The sequence below is a fragment of the Carlito syrichta genome, unplaced genomic scaffold, assembly GCF_000164805.1.
Source record: "Carlito syrichta isolate Samal-C Ts95f unplaced genomic scaffold, Tarsius_syrichta-2.0.1 Scaffold309265, whole genome shotgun sequence".
NCBI classification, from domain to species: Eukaryota; Metazoa; Chordata; class Mammalia; order Primates; family Tarsiidae; genus Carlito; species Carlito syrichta.
This window is the reverse complement of record NW_007253361.1, coordinates 170,013-191,637: the sequence shown is the minus strand read 5'-3', so window position 1 is coordinate 191,637 and position 21,625 is coordinate 170,013. Positions and strand designations below refer to the sequence as shown.

The window sequence follows — 21,625 nt, the reverse complement described above, 5'->3', positions numbered from 1 at the left end:
ATGCTGTTAATTTCAAAATCTCACAAAGATGTCATAAGAATGGAAAAATAATTATAGATTAATTTTACCTATGAGCAAAAATGTAGTAATCCTTAAAAAATTAGGAAATGGGACCTATTGATATATAAAAAGACAATACAACTTGAATAACTTGTATTATTCCAGGCTTGTAAGGTCAGTTGAAATTCAAAAATCAACCAATGTAGTTAACTATGCTTACATATTGATAGATGCAGGCAAACATTTGATAAAATTTAATATCAATCTATTTAAGAATATATCAGCTTTGAAAACCACCAGTACCAAGGAATCTTATACTAGGGAATACTTAACCTGATAAAAAGTATCTATAAAAAAATCTTAAGGTGAAGGTAGTGCCTTTGCCCTTTCTAATGCCAGAAAAACCTCAAACTCAATCTGCTTCTCAAGGGCCACGGTCTCTGGCCTTACATAGGCCTGCTGTGCCTTACTCTGTTAGGCCTGGTTCTACTTAGTTTAACCTCTTGTAATCAATCAATCCCGACCAACTCCTACTAACAAATATTTGATTGGTCCACCCAGACCAGCTCAGCCTATTTCAACCAATGCAACCTGACCAAGTTTCAAAGATTTTGCCCAGTCTACTAACCCTTGGTCTGCTGCTTTTAGACCTGCACCCTACAAAACATCATCTTACAGTTCTCTCCACAATAAGCCTGTTTCCCCTGTGAGACCAGGCTCCAGTCACCACTGAAGCCTCAAAACCAATATCCACTCCAAGACTTCAGCCATCAACCAATTCCATGGAGGAAAACCAATGTTCCTGAACCAGTAATGTCAACATCCATTACAGAAGAGCAGAGGCCAGAGTGTGAGGCCATGAAGGAGCAGGCTCAAGAAGAGTATGAGAATGCTGCTAAATATACCTCTTTGGGGAAAGTGCAGTTTTCATTGAGAGGGAAAGGAACTAGAAATTGCTCAGTACTATGGCTATACAATATTAGAACTGCCAAGATTGTTGGTATCACCTTGGGTACCAGTTGGTTTCCACATATACAATGACAGATACAAGTTTCTCTATTTATTTGGATATACTATAAAACTAAATAAAGAATGTAATATAATTGGTCAACAAAAAAATCAAAAATCTTAAACAAGTATTATGCTCACTGTTGGAATATTAAAAACTTTCACCTTGAGACCAAGAAACAAACAAGACTGTCTGATATTACCATTGTAATTCAACATTGTTTTGAATGCTCAAATAGTATGAGACAAGAAAAAATATGTAATGGTATAAGGATTGGAAAGAAATTAATGAAATACTCATTATTCACAAATGACACAATGTGTATATATGGATAATTTAAATGAATGTACAAAAGGTCATTAACAAATGAATTTAGCATTATGACTGTACAAAAAGTCAATATTCTAAAAATCAATTGTAGATAATCAGTTCTGAGACAAGATAGAATAGATGTACTTTCTGCATTCCTGCTCCTATGTCAGCTAAAAACCCTGGACATTATATATAATGCAAACATTAAAAAAAAAGACTTCTGAAAAATAGAAAGAAGCAGACCAGTTAGAGACTTCTAGAACCAAGGAATGGCATGATGGTAATTTTCCTTTTTTGCCTTTTATATTTATTTTCTTTTTATCTCAAATATGTCCAATTGGATGTTGGCACAGACAGTAACCCAGAAACATCAACAGGTACAGTCAGAAATAGCTTCCAGAAAAGCCAGCTCTCTTTAGCCAAAGAAAAATAAAAGGAGAAACCAGGCAAGATAGAAAACTTGTAAATAGTAACTGTCTTCCATCAACAAAGCACCACAAATAAACTGCAACTTGCAGTTAACATTTCAAGTAATAATAACCCTCTCCCTATGGTGTCATTAAAAATCATGTAAAAAGCCTGTAACTCCACTAAATCCAAATGAAATATGTTTCTTCCTCCTTACCAAGGTGGTGTCAAAGATGCCTGAGTTGGTAGCCAGGCCTTCAACATCTTTCAGCAGTAAGAATTCTCCTTTGCCATAGTGTCAGTAAGGGTTATGTAGGGAGCAATAAGGAGATGACCTTCTGCTACAGTGAAATCAGCGGAGACTTAATGAGGAGCTTGGACTCCCACCCCTAACCAGCTGTAATGAAAGCACCCAGATGAACCTTCTCTAAAGAATCAAAAGAGGCCAACAGGAGAATCTGTATATCTACCACCATCTGGCAGATGATACAGTATCAGATGAGACCTGTTGAAACAAATGATTTAAATAACATCAGAGTCTCAAAACATTACATTGAAATGTCTAGGATCCAATTTAAAAAAACTCTCCGCATGCCTGTAATTCCGGCTACTCGGAAGGCTGAGGTGGAAGGATCACCGAAGCCCAGCAGGTCGAGGCTGCAGTGGCCAGGAGTGGTCACTGCACTCCAGTCTGGGCGACAGAGTGAGACTCCAACTCAAAAAAAAAAAAAAACAACTCTCATCATACAAAGAACAAGAAAAATCTGAACTTGAGTGGAAAACCAGTGAACAGATGCCAATTATAAGAAGAAGCATATTAAAATTATCTGACAAGGATTTTAAAGCAGTTATTGTAAACATGCTTCAATGAGAAGTTATAAGCATGCTTGAAAACATGTGAAATGGAAAGTCTCAGCAAAGAAATAGAAGACATAAAAAAGAAACAATTGAAAGTGGAAGTTTAGAATTAAAGAATACCACTTCTGAAAAAAAGAAAGGGGAGAGAGAGAGAGAGAGAGAGAAAGGAAACTTAATGGGTGAAATCAAAAGCATACTGAAGAGGACAGACAGAAAAATCAGTATACTTAATGATAAAACAATAACCATTTTAAAAAAAAGGAAGAATCTTGGAATATTAGGCAGAAAGGAATAACAATAGAAAGAATAAAACTGTATGCATACAATTTACTTTTTCTCTTGAATTATCTAAATTGCTTTTGACAATTAAAGCAAACATTCAGTATGGTGTGGGCAGGTGTGCTGTCATGGTAGAAAAACCAGTCACCTGTTTGCCACACTCAAGGCATTTATTCCGCAAATCGTCTCTCACAACAACACTAACTGGTACACTGATGCAGATAGGTTCCTAGAACACTTGCCTTGTGGGGGAAACCTGTATAAGAAGATCCCCTGCCAAGAGTGTCCCCCCCCATATTTTAAAATAAAAAGCTTTTAAAGGTAAACTATATCTCCGTATTTGGGGAAATGAAAATTGAAATGCAATGAAAGAAAAGCACTAAAACCATGAGACATGGAGTTAGCATAAAAAGAATAAATCAAAACTATATAAACGCAGTTATTTTTTCAATTCAATAAATGCAAAATATTTATCGGATGAAATTTATCATCGGATAAAATGATACAGCACTCTAGCAAACCAAGAATAGACAGAAATTTTCTGATTTTATAAAAGGTAGCAACAAAGATCTATTGCAAGCATCATACTTCATGTGAGTTTTTAAGAACTTTTCCCATGAGATGAGACTGAGCCAAGAATTCTACTGTTGTCATTTCTATTCAATTCAACATTTTGCTAGATTTCCTATCCAAGCAACAAGGCAAAAAAATAAAAATAAAAGAAGAGGAGGAAGAGGAGGAGAAGGAAGAAGGAAGAGGAGGAGGAGAAGGAGGAGGAGGAGGAAGAAGAAGAAGAAGAAGAAGAGAAAGAGGAAGAAAGAAAGAAAGAGGAAGAAAGAAAGAAAGAAAAGAAAGAAAAGAAAGAAAGAAAGAAAGAAAGAAAGAAAGAAAGAAAGAAAGAAAGAAAGAAAGAAAGAAAGAAAGAAAGAAAGAAAAAGAGAAAAAGAAAACAAGCTAAATAAAAGATAAATGCTATAAATGCTGGAAACAAAGAGACAAAATTGTCATGTACGGATGGTTATGGCACAAAAACACATACACATTTCATTTAAATATGTTCAAAAAAAGAAAGAATAATGTATGCATTAAAAGTCATGATAGTGGTTACCCTTAGGGGGCAGATATTAAAGGGGGAGTGAAGGAACTTCTGATATACTGGTAATGTATCTCAATCTGAATGCTAGTTGTAAGGGTGTGTTTACTTTGTAAAATTGTATTGAGTTAGGTAATTAATTGTGTACTTCAAACATATGTGATTCTTCAGTTAAAATTTTTACATGTAAATGGTAGAAATAATAAAATATTATGTATTTGAATAATAAGCTTTGGCAAGGTTGAAAAAAAAATAAGGCAAGACAAATTTTATTTTTGTAGCAATACTTTCTCTCACTTAATCTCTGCCAAAATCTACCAGGTTTTTTTTGTTGTTGTTGTTGTTTTTGAGTTGGAGTTTCACTCCGTCGCCCAGACTGGAGTGCGGCAACGAGACCTCATCTCTACAATAAATCAAAAATCAGCCAGGCGCGGTAGTGCGCGCCTGTACTCAGAAGATTGAGGCGGAAGGATCCACCAGGTTTTAAAAGTTTGTAAACAGCCGGGCTAGGTGGCTCAGCCTGTAATCCCGCGCTTTGGGAGGCTGAGGTGAGTGGATTGCCTGAGTCCGGGGGTTCGAGACCCACCTGGGCAACTGGTGAGACCTTATCACTACAATAAATAAAAAAAAATCAGCCGGGTGTGGCGGCGCATGCCTGTAATTCCGGCTACTCAGAAGGCTGAGGCGGAAGGATCGCCGGAGCCCAGCAGGTCGAGGCTAAGGTGGCCGGGAGCGGCCACTGCACTCCGTTCTGGGCGACAGAGTGAGATTACAACTCAAAAAATAAAAATAAAAAATAAAAGTTTGTAAGCAATCATGCCAAATTTTCTGAAAATAAATTTCTTCCCCTATATAAAAGTGTGACAGAATAAAAGAAAAAAGAGTCTTAAATTTATTATATAGAGCTAAGAAAGCTTTATATCAAAAGATAACCAGAATAATATAATAAAATGATAAGACAATCTCACTAATGAAGATACAAAAGTAATATTTTTTACAAAATCAAGCCAATATTATATTAAAATATTTCTTGACCAAATGAAATTGATTTTAGAATGATTTATCAGAGGAAGGCTTAATTTCAGAAAATACCATGTTAATAAATTTAAAAAAATACATTATCATCTTAATGCATGCAGAAAAAATCATTTATAAGATGTAGAGTGATTATTATTCTGCTTACATGTCTTGGGATTTAGCAGTGAAACTATTCTTTACTGCCCAGAGTCAATGATTTCAACTTGTCATTCAGCAAAATTGTGAAATTCATTAGGCTAACTTTGAATTTTCATGTTCTTCTTTCAACCCTTTTATGATGAATCTTTTATTTTCACTCAAACCTCTACTAGCATCACTATAATCTTGTTTCTTCATATCAAAACTTACACTCAGAAAAGAAAATGTTATATCCATCACACAGACCATAACTTCTTCTGCCTAAAATGGAATAAGAGACACTGAACCTACTCTTTCATGTGAAATGACATAAAAACCACAGCATCAGGCAATGTAGGACAACAATTATTCTGAGAGGTAGGAAATGAAGTGAGCCTAACAACTGGCCAGTCTTTTGTTTTGAGAGTTTCCAGGCTATAGCACAGAGAAGGGAATTTCAGGCAGAAGCTTATGAACTCCCAAAATTTAGAAAATGGAGCTAAGAATCTGGTGAGACCAAGGCTGCGCCTTGACAGGACAGCACATATGAGCGGGAAAAACTGCATGAAGAACTGTTTTAAAATCTTTAATTTTCAAAATGTCTTGATCTGAAAAGTCTCGATGTGACTTCAGAGATAAGGAGGGAAATTTAAGATTCCTTAGACTTCACAGAAACTTCTAACTGACCTGGTCTTCTAACCACAAACAATGTATTCTAGGAGGTTGCAATTTTTAAATTAGTAGGGCCAAGTAACATATTTCCTAGATTAATCCTGGCCCATTAATAAAGACTTCTTCCATGAGAAAACACTCCCAACCATTTCTTAATAGCAGTTACTCCTGCAGAGAGATAAAATCAGCAATTAATCAGTGGTTCTCAGTAATAATAGTGAATAAGAATAATCTGAGAAAACTTCCAGTAAAAATAAATTTTCTGGGATTGGTTTCTAAAATTCAAATATAGCAGCTTAATTATTGAACCATATTATTTGCATTCTTAAGGCATTAACTGTTTTATGTATTTAACTTACCCCATTGAAAATCAGTTTTATAAATGTTTCCTTAAAATTCAAGGAGGTGCCTCTGATGTGGAATACGTGGTTTTCTATGAACTGACGGTGAAAAGTTCTCTGTAAAATCACATCGTTGCTGGTGGCTTATCTCATCAAAACAGTCCTCAAACAACCATGTTTATATTGAGTCCAGACAATTAATTTAACCCCAAGAATTTCTGCACCTGGACTGTCTATCTACAAGGATCTGACCAAAGATAGACTGAGCAGATATTAGGAATGGAGCATGAGCCAATGCATAGTACTAAATCAGAAACACCTTATATATTCTGGCATATATATGGGCATTTATTATATGACTGGTCTTATGCTACACACACACTGTGTGTGTATATACATATATTATATGTACATATAATATATATACCATATATTCTATATAGATGTGTGTATTGTGTAAAACATAATACTATATCATATAACATATAATTTAATATGTAACTACAGCTTATTTAGTGAGACAATTATTTATGAGAACAGTGGAAAGAATAAGGAAAGTCTTTTTTTAACAATCAGGCCTAAGTTAGAGTTTCCTTTCATGTGTTCTCAGAGAATGACATATACTGTTTATTCTTTTCATAGTTCTCACTTTGCATCATATTTTTTATTTTACTAAACTGGAAGACCTGTAAGCCTCAAAATATGTGTTTTTAAATACTCTATCTTCACTGCTAGATTAGTGCCTGGAATTGGAAATGTAGTGGGTACTTAAAAAGCATTTATTAATGGACTAAATAAATATAAAGGTAGTATTTTTCATGATCTTGATTAAAAATGGCTCTATGGAAGGTCTATAACAAGTTAATAACCAATATTACATCAGTGACAACAAAGAAAATCACTCCTAAGGCAGATGTTGATTTCCCTTTAAGTTATTTTAATGTACAAATATATGATGTAATTGATTATAAAATTGACTGCATTCAAAGTCTATAAAGTAAAATAAAAACAGTATTATCACAATAGCAGGCAAGGGGATTTTATCTTAAGGTACAAGTGATTTTCTTCTATGTTATTTTATCTTTATGAAAATATATATAGGATTGTGATCATAGAGTAAGTCAGAAGTATGCTTCCCCTGATTGAAGAAGACAATATCCAAAATTATTGGAAGTTTCATTCATTTATTTAAGTAACACAATCGTTATCCAATCCTTTCCTTTGGTTTGATGTTTCAGAGTCAGCCTAGAAGAAAATTGCTTGAATTTTCTGAACACAAATCTAGTAAACTTCAAATTTAGTTCTTGTTTAAGATCCAGGGACATTTAAAAACTCAGCCTAAGATCTGAATTTGTGCTATTCAAACACACATTTCCTAATAAATGACTCCCAAAGAGACAGAATCAATTCAGAAAGAATTGTGCTTAAAAAGAATGTATGTTCTTATTAAGTAGATATTCTGCTTATGTTAGATTGAGTTGGTTTATTGTGTTGTTAAAGTCCTCCATTTTTCTCACTTGTCAGTATGCTTGCTGTATCTATGTTAAAGTAGAATACTGAGACTCCAACTGTGAGAGCAGGATTGTCTATCTCTTCTTTCAATTATGTTAGTTTTCCTTATTAAATGCTTTAATGTTTATCATTGTTATATCTTCTTGCTGCAGTTAATCTTTTATTTTATTATATTAACTTTGAGTGAATATTTATTAATTTAATTATTCAACACATTAAATGTAACACTATGTTATATATGAAATAGTCATAAAATATGAATTTCCTCATGTTAAAAAGAACCTCAGTTTTGTAATCATTTTTAAGTAGAGGGTTTTCCACTCACAAGGAAAAACATAATTACAAATTAATAATATGTTAAATTGATGCTTTATTTTTTTTCCTCTTTAGCTTCTGGGGATTAGGCTAAATATTCACAGGGTATTATTTAATCCTAGGCTGTCCTTCCTGAGACAAATATCTCATATTTGAAGTGTTGAACTACGATTAGAAAACGAACATTTATTTTTATACCAAATTTTTAGGCAAAATAAACTAGTAAAATAAATCTTGTTTAAAAAAAGAAAAAATTCCAGAGTCCATTTTGTACACATATGAGAAAATGATATAGATTGCATATAATACATATTGTTGCAAATATAAAATAAAATTATATATATAATTTTTGTTGAAATCAGCCACTTTTTTGTAATACAACACATTACAAATACAATGCCTGAAGGAAATCTTTGGGCAGAATCACATTGAACAAATAATATTCTCAGAATGATGGGAACATGTAGCACTATAGAAAGCTGGAATTCAGTGAAAAGTCACTTGCCGTTTTCGTAGTTTCTTCATAGATGCTTTCATCTCCTTATTTCTCAAAGTGTAGATAAGGGGGTTCAAGAGTGGAGTAAAAATGGTATAAAACACAGACAGGAGCTTGTCCACAGAGAATCTACTGAAGGGCCACACATAAATGAAAATGCAAGGCCCGAAGAACAGTGTGACTACCATGATATGTGCTGAGCATGTAGAGAGTGCTTTGGATGCTCCACCAGCAGCATGCCGCTGTCGTACAGTGAGGAGGATAACAATGTAGGAGATCATGAGGAGCAGAAAACAGCTCATGGAAAGCAGCCCACTGTCTGAGATCATAAGTATACCTAAGATGTAGGTGTCCATGCAGGCAAGTTTGATCACCAGAGGGAGGTCACAGAAGAAGCTGTCTACTTCATTGGGGCCACAGTAAGGTAAATTCACAGTAAAAGCCACTTGACTAATTGAGTGCACAAATCCAATAACCCACGAAACCAACACCAGCTTGATACAAGTCTGCCGACTCATCATAGTCATGTAATGCAAAGGTTTGCATATGGCCACATACCTGTCATAGGCCATGGAAACCAGCAGCACCATCTCAGCCCCACCAGTAAAGTGCAAAAAGAATATCTGAGCCATACATCCTCCAAATGAGATGAGTTTTTGATCCCTAAGGAAATCCCTGATCATCTTGGGGGTGGCGAATGAGGCCAGCCACATGTCCAGGAATGATAGGTTTCCCAGCAGGAAGTACATAGGGGAGGAAAGCAAGTGGGGGTCAGAAATTACAGTGACCACAACAAGGAGGTTGCCCAGCATACTGGCCACATAGATCCCAGAGAAAAATATAAAGAAAAAGTTTTGGAGTTGTTGTGAAGTGCAGAGGCCGTGCAACACAAATTCTGACACCAAGGAATAATTCTGCAGGTCCATTGTTTCAGGTTTCAGATTTTGTTCTGAATCTTAATAAGGAAAATAAAGTCTTGTCATTTGCAACAACATGGATAAACCAGAAGGACATCATGTTAAGTGGAATAAGCCAGACACAAAAATACAGATATTGAATGATCTCACTTACACGTGCAACCAAAAAAAGTCAAACTTTTAGAGGAAAATGGTGATTACCAGAGGCTGGGGACTGAGAGTATCGGGGAGAAGTTAGTCAAAGAACAAAGTTTCAGTTAGACAGGAGAAGCAAATTCAAGAGATGCATTGTATTTCATGGTGGTTATAGCTAATAATAATACATTGCATACTTGAAAACTGGTATGAGACTAGATTTTGTGCTTTCACCACAAAAATGATAAGTACATGAGGTAATGAATGTGTTAAATAGCTTGATTTAGTCATTTCACAATGTATACATATATCAAAATATCATGTAGTATACTATAAATGTATATTATTTTTGTCAGTTAGAAAGAAAGAAAGAGGGGGAGGGAGGAAGGAATGAAAGGAAGGAAAAGAAGAAAGGAGAAAAGGAAAGAAGGAAGGAAGGAAGGAAGGAGGAAGGGAGGGAGAGAAGGGCAGAGGGAGGGAGGCAAGGAAGGAAGAAAGAAAGAAAGGAGGGAGGAAGGGAGGGAGGGAGGAAGGAAGGAAGGAGGTAAGGAAGGAAGGAAGGAAAAAAGGAAGGAAGGAAGGAGGTAGAGAAGAGTGACTGTCAATGGTCAGGTATGTGGAAGTGATCAGCTGTTGTCTCAGTTAAATTTTTAACTTGTAAAAGACCATCTAAAGGATACAAGATTATATACAAGTCTATACCAACATGTATACTCACCTTTTTCAGACTTCAGTGTTTCCTTAGAGGCAGTTGGACTTTCTGGAGGACTTCAGCACAGGTTAAAGTTGTCAAAATATTTTTTCTCCTTTCTATGGCCTTTGTCCATGTAAAAACATGAAATCAATCAAGTGCAAAATGTGAACCAAAAATCCTTAGGAGGATTGAGAATGTGAAGATATTTTGAGGAGTGTTCTCCCCATCTGTGTCAATATCATTGTCCGTTAATTTATTTTCAAGCATCGGACCTAAAAATGTCAATTAAAGCTTCATTTAAAAGACAATGTCACCATATAAAACACAGAAAACTGCATATACATTATCAAATTTCTCCTCCTCCTCCTCTCTTTTCATTTACCCACAAAAGCATAAAATGAAATCTAGCAAAGTCATATTTGAGAGTGGCTGTATCTATGTATATAAACACCAACCAACATATCTCTCTCCTGAAGCCAGGATCTGAAGCAAATTTTGTTTCTTAATGACAAAACTTAAAGGAGAAAGATTGTTTTCAGTTAAAAGAAGCAAGATCTAGATATGAAGACCTATTGGGTACATGTGTAAATACAGGATGACTTCCAAATCATGTACCCAAGATGTATATGTTGCATAGTCATTTTATGAGAGTCGCATTATTGTGTTATATGTGATTGTGTTATATGTTCCCCAAATTATTTTCTGTTAATGTAGGCTTTTGCTAATGGGTTCATGCCAATGACAAATATCTAGGAACATTTGGTTCAATAATCATCACATTTACTACTATTCACATGACTTTCACTTCCATATTAGATATGGATAGATATTAGCACAATCAAATTTGAAATTAAACCACCAAGACAGCATCTGAGTGTGGTATCCTTCATGTGAGCTTTTTTTATGCTTCCCCTTTATAAAATTGAGGACTATAATATTAAAAAATAGCTTTATAAGGCTTCTACTGGGAAATAAAGTAACATATTTCAGAGATGAGATTCTCTAATAATGTGAACTTGATATAGTGATAGAATTTCAAAATCTAGATAAATCAATGGTCATTATATCTGTTTTAGTCCACTCAAATAGCATACATGTCAACCAAGCTTTTGTGAAGATAATGAGAACTCAAAATTCCTTTTGTTCCTCTTGAAGCTTTATAAAAGCATTATATTAAAATATTTAATTGCAATACTTTTTGGCAATTAGATGCCACCCACCTTTAGACTAAGATTTTAAATTTGAAGCATAAAGCCCTGGTGGTCACAATAGACATATCACAAATCAATAACTCTATAAGTTTAGATTACCCTGACACCCATTCTACCATTCATATAACAGGTCATAGAGCTGTACTTTTATTGGCATTATTTTTATTGATGTGTACATCAAAAATTTCACTTGAAAATCTAAAATATGATTGCATTTAATTTAATATTTTGTAAAGATTAAGTGAATGGAAATTTGCAATAATTGGAAAACTCAGAAAACAAATATAAAGGAACTCTTTACTTGCTATTGAGTCATAGTTGTTATAAAGTTAGATACTGGTGATGGTTGCACAACTCTACATATATACTAAAAACCATTGAATTGTATACTTAAAGTAAGTGAACTTTATGGTATGTAAAGTATGCTCTTTTAAAAATAGATATTAAGGCCGGGCTTGGTGACTCAGCCTGTAATCCCGCGTCTTGGGAGGCTGAGGTGAACGAATTGCCTGAGCCTGCGGGTTTGAGACCTGCCCAGGCAATTTGGCGAGATCTCGTCTCTACAATAAATAAAAAATTAGCCAGGCGTGGAAGCGTGCACCTGTAGTTCCGGCTACTTGGAAGGCTGAGGTGGAAGGATCATCGAGGCTGTGGTGGCCGGGAACATGCCACTGCACTCTAGTCTGGGCGATGATATGAGACTCCAACTCAAAAAAAAAAAAAAATTTTAAAAGAAATGTAATAAAAATAGACTCAAAAAAGTTCTATTTTCAGAGGACTCTTTATGATTTTCATAGTATTTTGGAAATTGTTAAATTCCTGTTAAATTTATAATCAGAAAAAATGAGATTGGTTTGTATACAAACTAATGCTTTTTTTAAAAACAAAATATAAGTACAACCAACAATGACAAAACAATTTTAACTGAAAAGTTATTATGATGAACTCCAATGATTTAATGTACAAGATAATAGAAGACATTGGTCTCTGTTCTATTTATATTTTAAGGTACATGTTCATATATATATATCAAAGGCTCATTACTAACCTGGAGTTAAGATGCTCGTGCTGACACTGCAGATCACCTAATTAATATTTCACATCTACTACATTTGATGGAACTTTTGAAAACACACAAATCTATTCCAGAGATGATTAATTATCATTTTACTGCCTCTCTAAAAATAATTCAGGAAAAGCATTATTTTAAGAGCTTAGAGTACTTTAGATTTGAGCCTTCCTTGGAGTTAAGATATGAATACCTATATCCTGTCTCCCATCGAGAATTAGAAATCCCTTAATGATGGTCCATTCATGAACAACTATCACAATGGAGGCTGGGGAATAAACCATCTGATGGTATAAATTTGCAATAATGAATCATGTTTATGTATCCAGGTGACAAAAATGAAAAAATGTAAAGATCTGCCAGATTATATAAACATAGCTGCTGCAATTATTTTAATAATTCAAGCAGAATAATATATACCATTATTCAGTTAATAGAGTATAAAATGTGTTTTTCTTATAATCAAATTAACAAATTGCATTCTAAAATATATTGAAAATTTGTCAACTATGCACATTATTTTATGTAATTTTTTCAAGCATAGCACTTTGGAGAAGACTTATACCTACTAGAGAGGCATCGAATGTATGTGACAAAATGTTGACCTTCTCTATAGTTGTATAGTCAGGGATGTTGAAATCTCCTGGTGTCTAAGTTACTTTGTACATCATTTATCATAGATAGCCTCCCTACTGCCCCAATTCATTACAAGTTAATGCAGGCTTCTGCTAATGGTTTCATGACAAATATCTCAGAACACTATGATAAATAATCACCACATTTGCCACTATTCACATGGCATTCACTTCCATATTAGATGTACAATTGCAACCAAATTTGGAATTTCATCACCATGACAGCATTTGAGTGTAGTAAAAAGTGTCAGGTTCTGTGCTGGCATCAGACAATTATGTTTCACTTAGAATGAGTCACAAAGTCTAAATTCTATTTCTTTATTTAAAACACAGATAATAATTACTAAAATAGTTTGCAGAAGGAGGCTACCAAGTTAAGTGGTATTTGTTTCTGAGATGCAGTTTTATGTGAATACAGATGCAATCATTAGGTGAATATATAAAATAAAGAATTATAAGGAAGTTTTTGATAATTAACTGAAGTAAATACTTAATTTGGAGGCAGGGAGAGATTTACTAAATGTGACAGTTAATTTTATGTGTCAACATGGATAATATTTGGGATCCCATCAACAATTAAAATGGTGAATCTTGAGTCATGTGAACTGCTCTCCATAATATGGGTGGACAATATCCCATTAGTTGAAGGCATACATAAAACAAAAGGACCGGTTTTCTCAAGCAAAAAGGAAATATCTTCAGCAGATTGCCCTCACACCATATGCCATCAGTTCAGACTACCAGGTTTTCCTAGGATCCTTTCACCCAGTAAAGCTACTTTTACTGCATATTCTATTAACTAGTATACTTAATACTAGATGAGGACCTGTGGAAGAGGCGCTCAAAATGGAATTTTGAAATTGAATCACTCACAGGTCCAATAAAACAGGCCCTATTGCTGGTAATAAGTGAGATCATGATAGTCTCTGGAATACTGTAATATCACAATTACCAAGAATCTCATCTGTGATTATGTAAGTTGAACTAAAGATCTGGAATTTGAGATATGTGAAACCATGGTTCTTTATAAGGATAGGGAGTTGGCTAGTTATTTTTAACTGACATCAAAGTGCCCTGTGACAGTGTATGAAGAGATCTCACATGTCATATGGTAAGACTGTGCCGAAAATCAGGACAAATACCAATTGTAAGAGTAGTGTAGTTACAGGTAAGTTCAAACTCACAACTCTGGAGATTCTTTTATGCTTAAGCAAGGGCTCTAGTAAGAAAAAAAGTTCAGATCTGATATCTGATGTGAGAATATCTTACTTTGAAACTTTTGGGCCAGCAGAATTGGCTTCCTCTTTCTTGCTGGAATATAGCACCCTCACCCACACAAAGGCCTCTAGTGAAATGAATGCCTTGCAAAATAATACATGTTCATCTTAAGATCTGTCCCATCTCTTCTTATGAATTCTAGACAGATAATGAGAGTGTAGTCACAATGTTAGAGTGGAGTCACAATGTTAGAGTGGGGAAATATTGAATCTACTCTAAGATAAAAGGGAAACATCATCAAATTAGCTTCATGAACTGGCTAATATATATGGATAGAAATTAAGAAAATGTGCTTAGGAATGAATGTTGAAGTTCTGAACAATGCATGGGGCAGGATACAAGGATAGATAAGGGAGAGTTTGTTGATATAAAAGCACTTTCCAGTGAATTGAAATTTTATACTCTTGAAACCTAGAAAATGACATCCCAGAGTAAATGAGATATAAATGCTGGAACTGCTTTAGCAGATTTTAAATGAAGGGCTCAAAAGTCTAAGAAATCTAGGTACAATAAAAGGGATTTAGTTTATAAAACCCATGAACCTTCCAACTAACAATGCTACGAGGGAAGGTCCAGGGGCTATTTCTTTCACTAAAGCTTTTTAAAATGACTAATTATTAATCACAACAATAGGAGTCTGTAATATAAAAAGCTGGGTGACTGTGTTTAACCATCAGGGTCAACCTTCATAATTTTGACAGTGTGCAACAAGACTGTAGCAACAAACAGAGACCTTGACTTGCAGAGAGGGGAGAAAGGGAAGGAAGGAGTGCAGGAGGGAAAGAAGGGGAAATGAAGGAAGGGAGGGAAGGAAAGGATGGAGGGAGGGAGGGAAGAGAGAAAGAAAAAGAAAAATTATGACAAAATTCAGTGGAGTAAGGTAAACATAGCCAACTGGTAGTTCCAGTTGCAGCAACTGAGCTGAATATGGTAACTTTACTAGGATTCACTGATATAGACTCTGATAATTACATAGTCATTAATCTGACAAATGTGTTTTTCTCAATTCTTATCAAGAAAATCTGAAGTAGTTGGCAGTTACTTGAAAATGACAGCAATTTACACCATGGTTTTATCCAATATTGATTCTCTTGTCTTAATAGTATCTGACGAGATTTTGATCATCTGGATATCTCACCAAATAGCAAACTTGTATACTGTATTGATGACCTATTGCTAGTACCTGGGGAATAGTAAGTTGTTAGTTACCACTGATTATTAGAACTAGTGCTTTCTGATAAGACACCTAAAGCATGCAGTGTTCTTAGGCATCCATCTGTCTGACTTTTCCAAGACATCCTGTACTAGGGGTAAAGGACAAGTTATTGTACTTTGAAACTTCTGCTACGAAGAAAGTATAAAAGAGTTCATATATCTTCCTGATTTGTTGCTAGAGCACATATCAGACTTGGGAATTCTCATCAACATTTTTCCTTTACCCATCTCTCCCCTTCCCCAGCCTCTGGCAACCACCTTTTTACTCTCCATTTCTATATGAACAACTTTTTTATATTTCACATATAAATAAGATTATATAGTATCTGTATTTCTGTGGTTGGTTTATTTCACTTGTCATATTGTCCTTCAGTTCCATGCATGTTGGTGCAAAGGATAGAATTTTCTTCTTTTTAAAGGTATTTCATTGTGTCTATGTACTACATTTTCTTTTCTGTTTGTTTCATTTTGGAACATGTTTATACTTTTAAAAATATTTTATAGACATAGTTGTATATATTTTTCAGGTACATATAATATATTGATACATGTATAAAATGTATAATGATCAAATCAAGATATTTGGGATATCTCACCTCAAACATTTATCTTTTCTTTGTGTTGGGAATATTACAATTCTCTTCTAACTATTTTGAAACATACAATAAATTGTGGCATTAGAACTTTGATAGGAATTGGTTTGAAAATGTAAATAGCTTTGGGCATTAGAGACATTTTAACAATACTAACTTTTGCAACTCGTGAACATGAGATATCTTTCCATTTATTCAAGTCTTCTTTAGTTTCTTTCATCAGTGTTTTATAGTTTTTAGCGTACAGATCTATCACCTTCTTAGTTAAATTTTCTCCTAGGCTGTTTTTTTAGAGATGTTATTGCATGTGAGATTGCTTTCTTAATTTCTTTTTCAGATAGTTTATTGTTAGTGTATAGAAATAAGACATTTTTGCATGTCAATTTTGTAACTTGCAACTTGCAATTGGTTTTGGTGCAATATTTAGGGCTTTCTGTATATAAACTGACAACATCAGCAAATGGAAACAATTTTACTTCTTTCTATGTGACTGGCTATTTTTTTTTTCTTGCCTAATTTATTTGACTAGAACTTATGGTACAGTAGTACATTGAATAGAAGTGACAAAAGTGGACATGATTCACTTGTAACTGATCTTAGAGGTAATGCTTTCAACTTTCCACCATTGACGATCATTTAAACTATGAGCTTGTCATGTATAGTTTATTGTGTTGAAGTTCATTCCTTCTATGTCTATATTTTTAGAGTTTTCATCATGAACATAAGTTAAAGTTCAAGAAATTCTTCTTTATCTATTGAGATAATCATCTGGTTTTTGTTCCTCATTTTGTTAATATGGTGTAAGACATTTATTGATTTACATGTGTTGACATATTCTTGCATACCTGGATGAAGCCTATGTGATGTGGTTAATTTGGTCTGCTAGTATTTCACTGAGGATTTTTGCATCATCAGGGATATTGGCATGTAATTTTCATTTTTTGTAGTGTTCTTGTATGGCTGTAATGTCAAGTAATGTAGAATTGGTAAATCAATTTGGAAGTGTTCCCTGCTTTTCACTTGTTTGGAAGAGTTTGAAAATTATTGATATTAGTTCTTGAAATGTTTAATAGAATTCAGCAGTAAAGCCTCTAGTTTCTGAAATTTTCTTTGATGGGAAACTTTATTAATGATTTACTTTCTTTACTCATTATTCATCTGTTCAAATTTTCTATTTATTCCTGATGCAGTCTTGGATTCAGTCTTCCATCTCATATTTTTAGAAATTCATACATTTTTCTCTAGGCCACCCAATTTTTTGATGTATAGAAGTTTATAGTAGCATTTATGATTGTATTTTTGTGATATCAGTCATAATATTTCTACTTTTATTCTCATTTCTTATTGTCTTCTCTATTGTTTTCTTTGTTAGTTTAACTAAAGACTTGTCAATTTTATCTTTCCAAAAAAATCATCATTTAGTTTTGTTTACTTTTTTCTATAATTCTTCCACTCTTTTTAAATTCTTTTTTTGCCCTTGATCTTTGTTATTTTCTTCCATCTTCTAAGTTTGGGATTAGTTTGTTCTTCATTTCCTAGTTCCTTGAGGTATAATATTAGGTTGTTTATTTGAGAGCTCTTTTAAATATGTGTATATTGTTATAAACTTTCCTCTCTGGACTGCTTTTACTACACCCACACGTTTTAGTATGTTGGATTTTCATTTTCATTTCTTTCAAATATTTTTTTTGTTTTAAATATTTAAAAATTTTCCTTCCAATTTATTTTTGGCCCCTTTTTGGCCCATTTGCTGTTCAGGGGCATGTTATTTATAAGTTTTCCAAGACTACTTCTGTTATTGGTTTCTAATCTCATGACACTGTGGTCAGAAAAGATACTCAATATGATGCCAATCTTCTTAATTTTGTTAAGATGTGTTTTGTTACCTAATATGTAATCTGTCCTGGAGCATGTTTTGTGTGTACTTGAAAAGAACATGTATTTTGTTGCTGTTCTGTGAATATCTGTTAGGTCCATCTGGTCTAAAGATATGTTCAAGTTACATTTCTTCTTATTTATTTTTATTTTTTGGAGATGATCTGTTCAATGTTGAAAGTGGGAAAGTGGGGTATCAATGTCTTTTATTATTGTACTGCAGTTTATCTCACCTTTCAGATCTTAAATAATCCAAAATTAATATTTACATTATATATTTAGATGTTTTGATGTAGGGTACCCATACAAAAGGTGCCAAATATATATATATGTACATTTTCAGAAAGAAAAAATTATTAAAATTATAATACTCAATAAGATGAACACAAGTCACAATTGACTTCTGCAATTGCAAGATGCGTTCAAAGTGGTTACCAACAGTGTCCAGACACTTCTGATAGTGGCAAACATCTCTTAACATGTCTTTAAAAGTGTATACTTTTGTTGGCATCCCTAGGATATTTACAGTTATTACAATTTCTTGATGAATTGACATTTTTATCATTATATAATGACCTTTTTTGTCTTTTACATTTTTTGACTTAAAGTCTATGTTGTCTAATACAACTACCCCTACTTTTTTTTGGTTTTCATGTACATGGAATATCTTTTTTCATCCCTTCGTCTTTAATCTCTGTGAGTCTGTATAAGTGAAGAATGTCTTGTAGACAGTATATAGTTGAGTCTTGTTTTCTATCCACTCAGCCACTTGATGTCTTTTTATTGAAGATTTTAATCCATTTTCATTCAAAGTAACTATTGATAGGTAAAGATTTACTATTTACATTTTGTTAATTGTTTTCTGGTTGTCCTTTGTTAGTTTCTATTTTTCTTTAGCTGCCTTCATATATGGTTTAATGATTTTCTGTAGTTATATGCCTCAAATTCTGTATTTTAAAAAATCTTTTGTGTATGTACTAGAGTTTTTCGCTGTGTGGTTACCATGAGGCCACATAAAACATCTTATACTATTAACAAGCTAGTTAAGCTGATAGTGACCTAACTTTGATCACTTGCACAAACTCTACACTTTTATTCCCCCTCCCACATTTTGTTTTTGATGACACATTTTGTTTCTTTTATAGTTAGTATCCCTTAACAAATTATTGTAGTTATACTTATTTTTAATAATTCTGTCTTTTAACCCAGTGGTCCCCAATGGTCTATGGCTTATTAGGAACCAGACTGCACAACAGGAGGTGAGAGGTGGGCTAGCAAGCAGAGCTTCATCTGGGTTTACAGTCACTCCCATTCCTCACATTACCATCTGAACTCTTTTGCCTCCTGTCAGATCAGCAGAGCATTAGATTCTCACAGGAGCACAAACCCTATTGTGAGGGATCACTTGTGAGGGATCTAGGTTATGCACTCCTTGTGAGACTTTAATGCCTGATCATCTGAGGTGGAGCTGAGGTGGAGATGATACCACTGGGGAGCTGCTGCAAATACAGATTAATATTAGCAGTGGGGTTGACTGCACGTCCCCCACAACCTCCCCCATGGAAAAATTATCTTCCACTACTCCTGTCCCTGATGCCAAAAAAGTTGGGAACCACTGTTTTAACCTTTCTACTGGAGATATAACTGATTTTCACACCACCATTACAGTATGAGTATACTTGCTTTTTTCAAAAAGTTTTATATTTTCATATAGCTTCATATAGTTACTTAGGGGCCAAACTTCGGCTTGAAGAACTCCTTTTAGCAATTTTTTTTGTAAAAAAGCTCTAGTGGTGATAAATTCCCTATGTTTTGTGTGTGTGTGTGTGTGTGTGTGTGTGTGTGTGTTTGAGTGTTTGAGAAAGTTCCTATCTCCCCCCTCCTTTTATTTGAGTTGGGGTCTCATTCTGTCTCCCAAGCTGGAGTGAAGTGGCATGATTATGGTTCACCACAGCTTTGACTTCCTGGGCTAGGGAGCTCCTTCTGCCTCAGCCTCCTGAGTAGCTGGTACTACAGATGTGTGCCACCATGCTTGGCCAAAATTTTTTTTAATTTTTTTATTTTTTGTAAAGATGAAGTCTCACTATATTGCCTAGGCTGGTCTTGAACTCCTGGGCTTTAGCAATTCTCCTGACTAGGCACAAAAATGCTGGGATTATAGGTATGAGCCACCGCACCTGGCCTCCTCTTAATTTTTGTGCTAATACAGAGGTTCCCAGAAAATAACTTGTTAGAGCCAAATCACAGGGAGCTTCTGTAAAAGGATGTGACCAAATCCTTTTCAGTAGAATTTGGAAGCTGGGCTAATTTGGGGACTGCCGGGATTTCTTGTGTGTTTCAAAATCTTCCTTTATTTGTTGTGCTTTAGATAAATCCTTGATGCACTGTCCCTGCAGTTCTTCAAGCATAGCAGTTTAAAAACCAAGCCCTTTGGATGGGACTACAAAAGTTTGGCACTATATGTGTAGTACACATCTTTCAGTCCTCAGGAAGAAACAGATAGTTGGCGGCTCCTTCCTGATTATAAGGTACTGTGCTCAGGGTGGGGTTAGTACATGAGTGTGCCTCAGAATTTTCTCCCTGTTTTGATGGGAATATTTTCTCAGTCATCCAGATTGTAAACGTCTTTCAACTGGATTCTGACTATCTTTTGGGAAATGTTGATCCAATGTGCCTCTGGGAAGATGGATAGTCAGGAGCCTTCTATTCTAGCATGTTGTAGATGTCTGATGTCTGTTCATATCCTTTGCTTATTTTTTGTTAGGGTTGTTTACATTCAAGTTACTGACATTTAAAAATGCTTCATAAATTCAGATATACGGGCAGCCAACAGACACATGAAAAAGTGCTCAGCCTCGCTCATCATCAGAGAAATGCAAATCAAAACCACATTGAGATACCACCTAACCCTGTAAGAATGGACATCATTAATAAAACAACAAAAAATACTGGCAAGGATGTGGAGAAAAAGGAGTGCTTCTACACTGCTGGTGGGAATGCAGACTAGTACAACCTCTTTGGAAGACAGTGTGGCAATTTCTGAAAGAACTAGAACTTGACCTTCCATATAACCCAGCAATTCCCCTATTGGGAATATACCCGGAGGAACTCAAATTTTACTACGAAAAAGATACCTACACACGTATGTTTGTTGCAGCTCTATTCACAATAGCAAAAACATGGAATCGACCGTGTTACCTATCAAAGCTGAACTGGATAAAAAAATGTGGTACATATACACAATGGAATATGATGCAGCCATAAAAAAGGACAAATATCTGGACTTTGCAGCAACGTGGATGGATTTGGAGTCAATCATACTCAGTGATTTATTACAGAAACAAAGAACTGAGTTCCATATGTTCTCACTCATAAGCTGATCTTGAACAATTATAATGCTATGAGAAAGCGATTGGCAGTAGTGGAAAACTGTCAGGGGAGGAGCGTAGAACTGGTGGTTGAGGGAGAGTGCTGGGGGAGAGAGGGGCATACCTCATCAACAAGGGTACCTGCATGATCAGTGTCTATATACTTAACCCTGAATTGTACCCCA

The 21,625-nt window shown here is 34.6% G+C and overlaps 1 protein-coding gene across 1 annotated transcript; it reads right to left on the bottom strand.

The window, feature by feature from the left end:
• Positions 1 to 8,440: 8,440 nt before the first annotated feature.
• Positions 8,441 to 9,376, bottom strand: LOC103269445 (olfactory receptor 4K14). The gene has a single exon (XM_008067026.2). It carries the CDS (start codon positions 9,374 to 9,376, stop codon positions 8,441 to 8,443), a length of 936 nt encoding a protein of 311 aa, XP_008065217.1.
• Between the last annotated feature and the right edge of the window lie 12,249 nt (positions 9,377 to 21,625).